Below are 12,324 nucleotides of genomic sequence, written 5' to 3' on the forward strand. Positions count from 1 at the left end.
TAACCTTTCTGTAAAGTTAAGATTGTTTTCACATTTTCAAAAACAGAGAAAGGAGATACAACACTGTGTCAGAGTCACTTCTGTGACTGGGCTCACGGTGGCATTTGCTCAGGCAATTTTACTCAGACTTCAGTTCACATTGTGTTTATTTTTTGGACGTAAGATTATCTTGCACCCGCTTCCCTTCACCATCTGTAAACTTTTTAAAGCCTGCTGCATAGCTGACCGGTGAACACTCACAAGATTAGCCATAGCTTGAGGGAGATTTGGGGGGGGTGATTTATTTATTTGGATTTTTTGTTTGTTCATTTTTAGTATTGCAACTAAAAACTGGCTCTAGCCATCTACTTCTGCTTAGATTAAATCACGAGCCCCTGCAGCCACTGACCTTCAGTACTCCCTGAAAGGTATTCAGGGTGGAGATCAGGAATAGGGCGCTCTGTGCTCTGGGAAAACTGGTCTTCGGATAGACATTTTCAGGAGGAGATTTTATGAGCCCAAATTCTTGCATCTCCTCATACCTAGAAAAGCACTAAAATGACTAACGGTGACATCTGCTCCTTGTGACTGGCAGCAAGCCCCTGCCAGAACGTGCGCTTGACTGCATGTGCTCCCCTCTTCACTAAAAAGGCATACATAACACTAGTTTTCCCCCTGCCTCTTCAGAGCAGTTCCTCAGAGCTCTCTGAGATGCTGTCTCCCGGGCTAGAGTCCTCATTTTGAGACAGGAGGAAGGGGGAGGACACACCATTAAAAGAACGACGCAGCAGTTGAGGATAGGTTAACTGGTTAGAATCAACTAAGTCCAAGATGGCAGAAGACCTGACTTCTAGTAGACCTTGAGCTTCATTACACACTCATTGTAATATATTAGCTATATATACACTAAATGTAAATATGGATGCCAAGTGACACACCCACGGGTGCCATGACAGTTCCAAGGCTGACCATAAAAGGTCAAACCGTGGGCAGTGGCCCAACTCTGGGAAATCCCCGCCCCTTCCCAAAATAGTTGGAACAATCCTCCCACTTGTTAGCATTTGAAATTACCCAGCCCATAAAAATCAGGGAAGTAAGGGAATGCAAAACAAAGGAGGAATAATCAAGAAAGCATGTGCAGTGATTAAAGCAGGACCCTGGTTCCTCCTCAAGGGAAATACACAGCAACATCTTTGAGTTCATCTGCAGGAACTAAGGCCCCGCCCAGGTGAGGATGGTAACTTCAGGCTGAGCACAAGCGTCCTGGGGCACCACCCTGTGACCTCACTACCAACCGATCAGAAGAAAGTCACACACCCTGCAGCCCTCACTCCAAAGTTTGCCTATAAAAACTTCTCCCTGAAAAGCATCAAGGAATTTGGGATTTTTGAGTGTGAGCCACCCATCCTCCTTGCTTGGCCCTGTAATATACCTTTCTCTGCTCCAAACTCCGTTTTGGTTTATTTGGCCTCATGGTGTGTGGGGCACACAAACTTGCATTCAATAACATTATTATGAATACTATTTTTTTGGTATAGTTAATTTTGTGATTTACTTTAGTTTCTCTTATCTCTAAAATCTTTCATGTAGATTGAAATCAGCACTCAATAAAAAAGACAAGAAGTCTTTTCCCGCATGGAGTTGGATACACAACATGTACATATGGTTGAAATAACTTTCTAGGCCCAAGATGGAGTCACCCCTGCCTGGGGAGGCGGGTCAGGGGTAGGGGGGCCACGTCGACAAAACCAGCCTTACGTAACTTTCATGTCCCTGTAAATGCTACACTTGAACAAAAATGCAATATATCTAGTCAGCCAGTCCCCAGATGCCAAAGCAACTCTGGGCCTTCTCACCCCGACTATGTGGTCCCAGCCAATCAGACACAGTTTTTCTCTTCCATGTTCATCCTATAAGGCTTCCTGACTTCTGGCCCATTCTGCAGTTCTCTGAAAAGAGACCGTCCACTTCATGAAGTGTTAAATAAAGTTTGTTTGTATCACGTAAACTGTCTTCTTTAATCCGTTTTAACAGTATGCACATACGTAGGTATGTATGTATATATGTTTGTATGTATATGGACATATACATACATAGGGAGATATAAATACATATATCCACAACTGTATACTAATCATTTTTTGAGCTTCATATACTAAATGATGCTTTTCTAGAAAAAAATCTAATTTCCTAAAGTTGATTCAAAAGAAATAGAAAACTTGAATATATTAATAACCTTGAGGGGAAATGGGACACCGTCAAAGGTAATCCTGAAGTCGGAGCTTCCAAGGTGACTGTCCCAGGCCTTCTGTGACTGAGCCTAAGCATTCCTGGGAGTCTGAAAACCCCCCAGAGCCAGAGCAATACGCAGCGGAGAAAAGGCTTGCGACCCCCGAGTGAAACACCTGGCTTCATGCTGGGCTTAGAATTAATACATTCTCCTTTGTTAGCTGCCACTTGCAAAGGCGGATTTTTAGCAATTGTTTCCTTAGTTGCTTCACTCGCTCGGAATACACCGGCTCTGTGATATGTTAAGAGTTGTCAAAACCCCTGTGTGAACAGACACGGGACTCACAGTGACCCCAGCGCAATGGGTACAGCCCGCCGACGGCCAATTTAATCAAGCGGGAATTCAGAGTGTTCACCGCCAGCAATTGATTTTCAAGAGGAAAGTCAGCAGGATCAAACAGCCTGTTGGGATGAAAACCCTCTGAATCACCCCTATCACCGTGTTTTCTAGCAACTAACTCCCGACTCCATATAGTGTAATGACCAAATTACTATAATTTTCCCGCAACACAAGTGCCGTATCAACGTTATTTTAAACATGGATTTTTTGCATAATCTTTCGCTATTATCATTCAGCCTCCCATTTGGGAATGGAAAACAACAACAAACTGTGCTCTACCCCCCAAAAGAAGAAAGGTCACCAGAGAGAACAAATAAAAGGGCTATTTACATGTGAATGCACTAAAGAGAGATGTGTTTTACAGTCAAATATACTCTTGAAATTCATTAAATGCCTTCTCCCCTGCTCCATAAATAGGGGCAAAAGAGACATCACCTACTGAGAAAATAACCCCGGTGCGTAATGATCATAACGAAGATAAATCAAGCCACTTTTCTTCCAGAGACCCCAGGGCCCTATGCAAACATGCATTTGTACTTCTGCCGTTGAGAAAGGACTCTTTCTCCGGGAGGGAGCGCAGCCGAGTCGCTCCCAGCCCTGACGGGAGGGGACGAAGGTGGTCACCAGCCATCCTGCTCGCTGCAAAATAATGGATCCTCAGGAGGGGTGCCATCGTTCATTGCTGCTTGTTTTTAAAGGCATTCAAAAGGGCTTAGAAACCAGTATTCGAATGAAGATGGAAAAGCAGCAAGAGGTTTTATTAAATAATCAAAAGGCTCACCAAGGTCACTTCAGGGCAATGACCCCGCCAACAAGACCAGGTTTCAAGTCTGGATCACCAAGGGTTCAGCCCTGAGGACCCACGCAAGAGTTTATACTGGTGATGAAGTAAAAACCCATATTCTGAGGCAAATCAAGGAAACTTTAAACATAAAAATTCTTCTCTGCCCTTTGGCCTCCTCTCTGCATGATGCATTGACTAGCCTCCCCCCCACCCCCACTGGCAGAAACATCTGCTCAACCATAAAGAACATTCTCCTAGCACCAGGACTCTTCTTAAAAGATAACATTCCTTCTTGAGCTTGTAAGGGGTCACATGACCCACCACTTCGTACTGCCGTAAGCAGATAGGTTAGGGGGTTCCCTGGGGAGAGAGAACCAGAAACAGCATTCTTGACGTAAGAGAAGCCATTTTTGTTCTAAGCCATTTTGTAACCTAAGCTTGGCCACGGTGCTTTGACCTTGAACAGGTCTTAGTAATCAATGACCTTAAGGGAAGTAGAGAAGGTAGGAACAAAGGAAAAACAGTCAGGAAACAATAGTTCAGCATAAACCAGAGTCCGAGTTCCTCCTCAAGGGCTGCGCATAATCTGATATGGTCTTTGAGTTCTGCAGGGGCCAAGGCCGCCGCACAGGTGCAGGAGGAATGATGATAGTGACCCTCCTGACTTCAATCAACTAAGGCTTGGACTCTGTGCACCTTGACCCCAATTCTATGCTGAATTCTCCTTAGCTCAAGAATATGCATGAACCTTCATGAATATGCATGTACCTTCGTGAATATGCATGTCCCTTTAGCTTAAAACTTCCCCAGTGCTGCTGTCAGAGGAGACACTGCTCTGGGAAAGAGCTTGGTGTTTTCCTTACTTGCCGCAAGAAATACTAAAGCCTTCCTTCTCCAGTGCTTCAGCTTGGTTGTGTTGATTGGCTGTTGACATTCACCAAGAGGCAAACCCAGTTTTCGGGGAACACTCACAGATCTGGATTGCACAAACTATCTACGTCACTTAACGTATGGTCTTCTGTCTCAAAAACCTACGTAACTGTGCTTTGACCTCTAAGGGGTGAAACATTTCTCAAAGCTTTCTGAGAGGTTGTTCCTGGGTGGTAATCCTTAATTTGACTGGAATAAAGTTTTCTATCTCTTTCTTAGATGGACTGATGAATTTTTTGTTGACATTGTCAACCTTGGAGAGAATCGTGTCAGCCTGGGAAAGGTCTGGTATTATATATTTGTTTTGTCAACATCTTTTACAAAGCTTTGGAACCCACGTAGTTAATTCTAGAAAAACAAAGTTGGTAAGAGTGACTAAAGTTTTAGAAGAACGCAATTTTGTTAACTTCCTATACTAAAAAGACATTTGGTGGTTTAAAAAAAAAAGATGAAATTCAAATTGTGACAAATATGAGTCAGCACGTGAGGCTTTGTATGAGCAGTAAGTAGTGGGGACTTTGCTGCCACGATCCGCATTATTGCCAGTCTTACAGCCTTGGCCACAGGGCACCAGGGGACGGCTGACACAGGATCCCAGGTGTTACAGGCTGAACTGTCCCCCGACAAAATTCATGTTCAGGTCCTAACCCCTAACAGCACGGAATGTGACTATCTTTGGAGAAAGGGCCCTTAGATAAAGTGAAATGAGGTCACATGGATGGGCCCTTAAGCCAACAGGACTGGTGTCCTTGTAGGAAGAGGAGATGGACACACATGGGAACCACATGAAGACACGGGGGAGAGACAGCCATCTACAAGCCAAGGAGATCGGCCTCAGAAGAAACCAGCCTCGCCCACACCCTGTTCTCGGACTTCTGATCTCCAGGACTGTGAGAAAGTGAGTTTCTGCTGTTTAAGCCCCTCAGTGTGTGGAACTCCGCACTGATCATGCAAACAAACTCAGAGTCCTAGTGGGTCACTAGTTCAATGACTACAGAGCATACCAGGCGCTAACAACATGGTCTGAGATACATAATGCAAATATTCTGGCAGAAATACTGCTATGCTCTGTAGATGAGAATTTCATTCATATTTGGAATCCATGTTAAAAGAATGAAGTAAAACAGAAAACAACCCAGGCGTATAAAACAGAGCCTTAGGAAAAGAGGCAAAGAGGCCTGGACTGTTTGATACACCACTTGATAAGTAAGACTTGATTTAGCCACTGTTTCTTAGCTGTGTCTTATTAAGACAGGAGAGAAGGGGACAAGGCACAACCACTAAAACAATGACACAGCAACTGAGGACAGTTTAACTAGTTAGAGCCAACAAGGCCCAAGATGGCAGCAGATCTGGCTTCCAGTGGACCTGGAGCTTCATTCTAAGCTCATTGTAATGTATTAGCATGTTAAATGACACGACTCAGGGCCCATGACAGTTCCCAGGCCGACATAAAAGGCCAAAAAGTAGACGGGTTCCAATTCCCGGAAATCCCTGCGCCTTCCCCAAAACACCTGGAATAACTCTCCCACTTACGGGCATATGAAATTACCCAGCCCGCAAAAACTAACAGCCCCGTACGCCGGGGCCGCCTCTCTTGCCTCCTGGGATGGCCCGCACTCTGCATATGGAGTGTGTTTGTGTCTAAATAAACTTGCTGTCACTTTACTATGCCTCGCTCTTGAATTCTTTCCTGTGCGAGGCAAGAACCGATTCTCCGGCAACAATCTTAGTTCCAGATGTTTCCTCCCCTTGCAGAGTAGGTAATCTGAGGTAAGAAGCAAATGTAAGTTTAATAAAAGAAGTTTATATAAGACGTAAAGAAATATTTCCTGACAACCAGAGTGATTTTTTTTTTTTAATTTAAAAGGCAACATTGCTATGTCTTATACGGAGATGTTACAAAAATTTTGTTTTGAAAGGCCTTTTAAATGTACAGTAAGCAACACTTTTCCTGGGTGGGTTGGTTTTAGGGGTCTGTATTGGCTTTTCTTTTGGAAGTCCCCGATTCTGTTCCATGACATTGCATTTCTCCCTGCCGGGGGCACGTCTCGTTCCAGAGCCTCCGCGTGGTAGGGCCCACGTGCATAACGAGTGTCACCGCACAGGGCTCTTTCCTGCTCCGCAGGTCACACTGGCCTACGTGACAAACAAAAATTTTGTTTTTATCTTTTTTAATTTTAACTAATAAACATGTCGATGCCAGTACAGCTGGGCGAATGCAGGCCGTGCCCGATTTCGCCTTTTGCATCATCAGGAAAGTGGCCAGCTCAGTTCTGATTCCAAAGTCTTTATTGTGATGTTGCCATGAACAAAAAACACAGCTTGATTTGAAAGTGCTGGGCAGGGCCAGTGGTGGAGCCAACAGGGGAAAAAAATATTTTTTTGTCACTGAAGGAAAAATATTCATAAACTGCCAGCACACGGAACATCCTGATGTGTGTTCACTAAGCTTTCAGAGACTCTTGGCACTTGAAGGATCTTACATCTCATCTAGGACAATCTCCCACACAAGCAGAAAGCTCTTTTCTGAGCATCTGTGATTCTGAATTCTTCCAGTATTTGGGGAACTTGCTACTTCTAAACTAGGTATTCTACTTAATTAAAAAAATAAACGTTTACATGATTTTCCCTGTAATACTGGGACAAAACCTGCATCCTTAGACTTTTTTCCCATTGGTCCCAGTTCAGTCCTCAGGTTTAGTAGATAAAAACCAAAATTTACAAGTGTGTGTAATAACTCATGCATGCAGAATAGGTGGCTAAAAAAGGGATCATGTGCAGATTATTCCAGTAGGATGCAAAGTGAATGTGCATGGTCAGACTTCTTAGGTCCAATGGAAACTTCCGACACACTGAAACGATAAGACTGTAGGCTGACCACAACGTGTGTAGCAGCCAAGGAAGGAGGACCACGTATGAGCTCAGGAGGGTTGAGCCGCGACGTTGTTATTCTGCTTGGAAGGGTTGAGGCTAGTATGAAAACGCAAGTTTCACAGCTAGTGGGAAAAGACCAGACCTTGAGTCAAAGATTAGAGAACAAGTAGCTAATTTGGGAGGTGATTCCAGGAAGCACCAGTAGGGTGATGATGAAGACAGAATGGGAAGGGAAAGCCGCTAATAAAACCTGTGCCATCACACAGATTGCCAGCTGGAGCGCTTCCTCCTGGAGGAACTCTGAGCAGTGGTACGAAGCTCACGTCTCAGAGCTATCCTGCCCGAGGCGTGAGGGAGCCGGGGTAGTTATACCCTGACCCCTGTCAGTTGTGTGTAAGTAAACATTTTCACAGCTGCTGGGGAAAGACTAGATCAGTAGTGTCCTGATGTGGGTTCCCTCCGAAGCAAACCCTGAATCAAGGATTTGAGCACAACGGTTTATTTGGGAGCTGACTGGGAAAGTAGCAGTATGAGGCAGGGGCAAGAAACAGGGGGTCAGAGGCTGCTCCTGGGGTGTCAATTTCCTGGCACTCCCGGCCTGCCTCTGGCACTAGGGAGACTGGCCTGGCCAATCCTACAGACACAGAGGTGAAGATTCCAGAAGATGGAAGCGGTCCAAGGCTCGCATACACACAGGTCACTGAGAACTCCTTAGAGTGGTAACTCACTAAATATCTCATTGAAGTGAAAAAGCTGACCGCAGATTTGTGTAGTAGACCCGCCACTGGAGTTTTCAATCACAGCCACCCAAGATCAAAAGTCACCTGGGAAGCAGACAGCCGGGTGGGGGTCTGGGGCAGCCCCCAAGGAGCTGTGATTGTGAGACCTTCTGTGGGCTTGGGCAGGTGTCACCTGCCTCTGACATCAAGTTATAAGGATAAAACGAGGTAATACATATGAAAATCCTTTGAAAAATAAAAAGCACTGAACAAAATCCAAGGTATGAAGCACAACGATATGCACCCACCGAGACAAGAATTTTAGTCCCTTTTTTAGGGAAATTATATTCACTTTAACTTGAGACTTTCATCAGGAAAAAAATGAACAGTGGATCATAGCACATTTCAGATTTCCTCTGGAGCCTCATTCTTTGTTGTGGTTGATGGGAAGACGGCAGCAAGATGTGTGATGACACTTTCCTTAGACATAATGAGCTGCTGCTGATTTGTGGATCCACGCCTGAGTTATCTGGAAGTCTACAACAGTGCTCCCTGGTGACAATTTCATAATCACCCTTTTATCAGTGAACATAAAGCTGGATTTTCAAAAATAAACAAGGCACACAAAATAACAAGAGAAGTTTTCCTATGTTTTTGACTCACCATCCTGTCCCAGATCAACTAATTTTAAGGAAAAATATTAGAGGCAGTAGCGAGAAGTAAGGCTTCTCTCAGCTTCCGTATCTCTGGGAACAATATACTAGATTATGTCTGTTTTTAAGTCCAGGGTTCTGCTTCAATTTTGAATTTTGTTTCTGTCCATAAAGTTTCTAAGGTAGGAATTACCCAGTCATTCTGTGTAGCTTCAAAGCCATTCAGAAACACACTAGAAAGGACAATATCTTTTCAACTAATTTTTTTAAGTTTTATTTGCATTTCTCTTTTTAAATTTTTTTTAATTAAAATAAAATTGGGGGGAGTAATTAGGTTTATTTATTTATATCTATTTTTTAACAGAGGTGCTGGGGATTGAATCCAGGACAACAGGCATGCTAAGCACGTGCTCTACCACTGAGCTACACCCTCACCCCTTTAACTAATTTTTAATTACAGCAGTCATGGGGGTGGGGGGACAACTTACATTGTTTTTGAACTTACTCTGTGCTTGCCAGAGAGCTAAGTATATCATGTAGTTTCTAACATTTCATCTTCCCAACAACTCTTTGGGTTGGATACTATTTTTTTTTAATTGAAGAACAGTTGATTTACAGTGTTTCAGATGTACAGCAAAGCGATTCAGTTTCATACACACACACACACACACACATATATACATGTATATATTCTTATTCAGATTCTTTTCCATTACAGATTATTACAAGATATGGGTTAGAGACGATTTTTAGCTCCATTTTATACATGAGAAAACAGAGCCATAAAACCTATTTAACGCTGCCCTCAAGAAGAATTTATGCATTTAAAAGTGACAACGATAACTTATTTTTCAGAATTGCCTCACGCCGGCAAGTTCCTTCAGAACACTCCTTAGCCCCTCTGCTGAGAACGCGGGGAAGCCAGCCTTCACCATGAGACAGCAGTGACCTCCGACCTCTCTTCCAGGGAGAGTGTTACCATCAGCCTCTCCACCTGGGCTCTGCGGGTTCTTCGCAAGGAGTGTGAACATCAGGTGAGCGCTGCACATTCACGCCCTTGCTCTCCCGCCCAGCAGACAAGATCCACCGAATCAACCCCTGCCACGCCCAGCATGCTCCTCTTCCTGGTTTTGAACGATCTTGGGATAATCTTTCAGACCCAGGAAGGCCGAGCAATTCAGGATGCCCTGATTTTAGCCTGGGAAGACTCAGGTGAAAGGCCGATCACAGAGTGAGGACAACGACTGCCCACGATGATGCTCTACACTGACTAAGCACGGAGCTCCCCGGGGCCCTGGGTGACACCCTGAACGCGGGCAACCTCGGTGAGGCCCCACACGCCCCTGTAAAATATTCCTGTTTTACAAACAAAAAAAACCCAGGTTTAGAGAAGTGAATTAACACACCCTGCCTGCATCTGCCTGATTTCAGAACTGAAATCCTTAACCTCAAACATACTCATGGGTGCAGTGAGATCTCGTTAAATTAAACTGCCAAAGTTCGAGATTACCTAATGTCACGTGGTGGAAATCCTAATACAGACAGTTTTTTAAAATCAGTTTTACTATTGCATGTGGCTAGAAATAAGTTAAGCAAGTCAAAAATGACAACTTGATAAACAGACTTGCTTTTGATTTAAAAGAAAAAAAGACAACCTGCTGTGGGGAGGGAACAGCTCAGTGGTAGAGCATGTGCTTAGCACGCACGAGGTCCTAGGTTCAATCCCCAGCACCTCCGCTAAAAAAAAAGATAAATAAGTAAATTTAATTATCCCCCCTCAAAAAAATTTTTAAAAAGATAGAAACAGACTCACAGACAAAACAAACTTATGGTTACCAAAGGGGAAAGGCAGCAGCAGTGGTTCCCTTTTGTACTGATTGGGAGGAACAGACACACACACTGTATATAAAATAAACAACACGGACCTGCTGTACGGCACGGGGAACTGTACTCAGTATCCTGTAATAACTTTTAATGGAAAAGAATCTGAAAAAGAATAGATATATGTGTATAACTGAATCAATCTGCTGTCTACCTGAAACTAACCAATATTGTAAATTAACTACACTTCAATTTTTAAAAATGACAACTTGCAGTAGACCTGTACCACATAACAATTTGTTGAAGACGTAAACGTAAGTGCTAACTGCTGGGATTAAAACATAAAGGCGTATGTGGAAAAGGATATAGATAAACGTATAACTGAATCCTTTTGCGGAGCACCTGAAACTAACAGCATTGTGAATCAACCATACCTCAGTATAAGAAATAAAAACTTAACGGCACGTAGAATTTCTCGAGTTCTTGACTTGAAGAACTCGCCTGTATTTGGGCTTCGTGCTGTGCGCGCGCGTGCGGGTAAAACCCTGGAGTGCCGTCAGCTATTCCACCGCAGATCGGCCCTCCTCCACCAGCGCACACGCGGAGGGCCGTCGCCCTGAATTCAGGAACCCTAAGCGGCAAGGCGGCGCGCGGTGTGTGTCTGTGCTGCTCCCCCGACCGCCTGTGCTCGCGCGCATCTGTGCACGCGGACGCGCCCGGCCGCGGGACCCACTCCTGCAAGGGGGCTGCGGGCAGCGCTGGGACCGCGCCCCACGTCACGGCCGGGCGCGCGCCTGCGAGGGCCCCGTACCTGGGCTCCCCTGGAGGCCGGGCTTCGGCGGCGGTCGCAGGACGTCGTCGGGATGAGGGGTGCAGAGTCCGTGGAAGGGCCCCAGATCGAAGCACTCGTGCAGCAGCTGCATGTTCACCCTGGAGCACACGCTCATGAAGCCGACAGCCGCGCCTTCCACCTGCAACACCCGGCGCGCTGGTCACTGTCAGCCCTCCGGCGGATTCCCGGCGTGAGGCCCGCACGAGCCCCGCCCCGGGCCCCCGGCGCCCTGGCAGGCGCCCTGACGGCCTGGCGGGCGGGCAGCCCCGGCGCCCAGCCCAGTGCGCAGCCAGGCGGTGACCGGCCCTGTGGACAGGCCCGGGGGTCTGTAACCTCGGGACGCTGGCAGGAGGCTCTTGAGGGAAAAGGAGTCAGAGCTCCGCGCAGACAACGCCCCTGCCTGCCCCTGTCCTTGCCATTTCCCTCCGGCAAGCCCAGCCCTCCCGGCCCAGCTCCTCCCCTCCACCACGCAGTTCTCAGTAAGGCTCGCCACTGCTTCAGGGTCCGTCTGATGGACCCCCGAGTCACAGAGAAGTTCATGGTCATTCGCCCCTCATCAGGCGGGAACTCTTCAATTTTCTTGAACTCACTTACTTGACTGGATGGAGGGGACGTGAGGAAGGGGGTTTAGTGGGAAAGTTCAAGTGAGGCAACCTCATCTCGCTGGTTCCCCAGGTGGGTCTGAGCTATAACCACATCACCTCCCGCATCCTGCCTGATTCTGGGCCTCTCGCAATGGCCTCATGATTTTAGGTCTTTGACGAGGAATATGTAAGTGGGAAGATGAGTATGACAGGTGATGTGATTTTTTAAAATTTGGCCTCCGTCCCTCACTCCTGGCACAGAGCTCCTAAAACACTTATGATTTCCTGAGAGGAGCATCTTTCGTTTTTCATAATAAGCCCCTTTCAACCATGCCTGAGGTGAGGCTGATGAGGTGACTGTGGGAGAATGGCAGTGGGTTACCAGAGGACTCAACCACGCGATCAGAGGGTTGGAACTTTCAGCCCTGCCCCCCAACCTCCAGGAAGGGGAGACGGGCTGGAGTTGAGTTCAGTCACCAGTGATTTCATCAATCACTAATGAAAACACCATAAAAC

General features: G+C 45.9%; 1 protein-coding gene across 2 annotated transcripts in view; it reads right to left on the reverse strand.

Annotated features, from left to right (window-relative positions):
• Nucleotides 1–12,324, reverse strand: part of CFAP61 (cilia and flagella associated protein 61) — a 257,985-nt gene that overhangs the window by 203,630 nt on the left and 42,031 nt on the right. For both annotated transcript variants that reach the window (XR_004313074.1, XM_032461749.1), the window contains exon 8: nt 11,204–11,363. Coding sequence is in view for 1 of the 2 variants with exons in the window: in XM_032461749.1 (XP_032317640.1) it covers nt 11,204–11,363 (160 nt within the window). In the remaining variant the exon portion in view is untranslated. The remainder of the gene's footprint in view (nt 1–11,203; nt 11,364–12,324) is intronic.

Source organism: Camelus ferus, chromosome 19, assembly GCF_009834535.1.
Source record: "Camelus ferus isolate YT-003-E chromosome 19, BCGSAC_Cfer_1.0, whole genome shotgun sequence".
NCBI lineage: Eukaryota > Metazoa > Chordata > Mammalia > Artiodactyla > Camelidae > Camelus > Camelus ferus.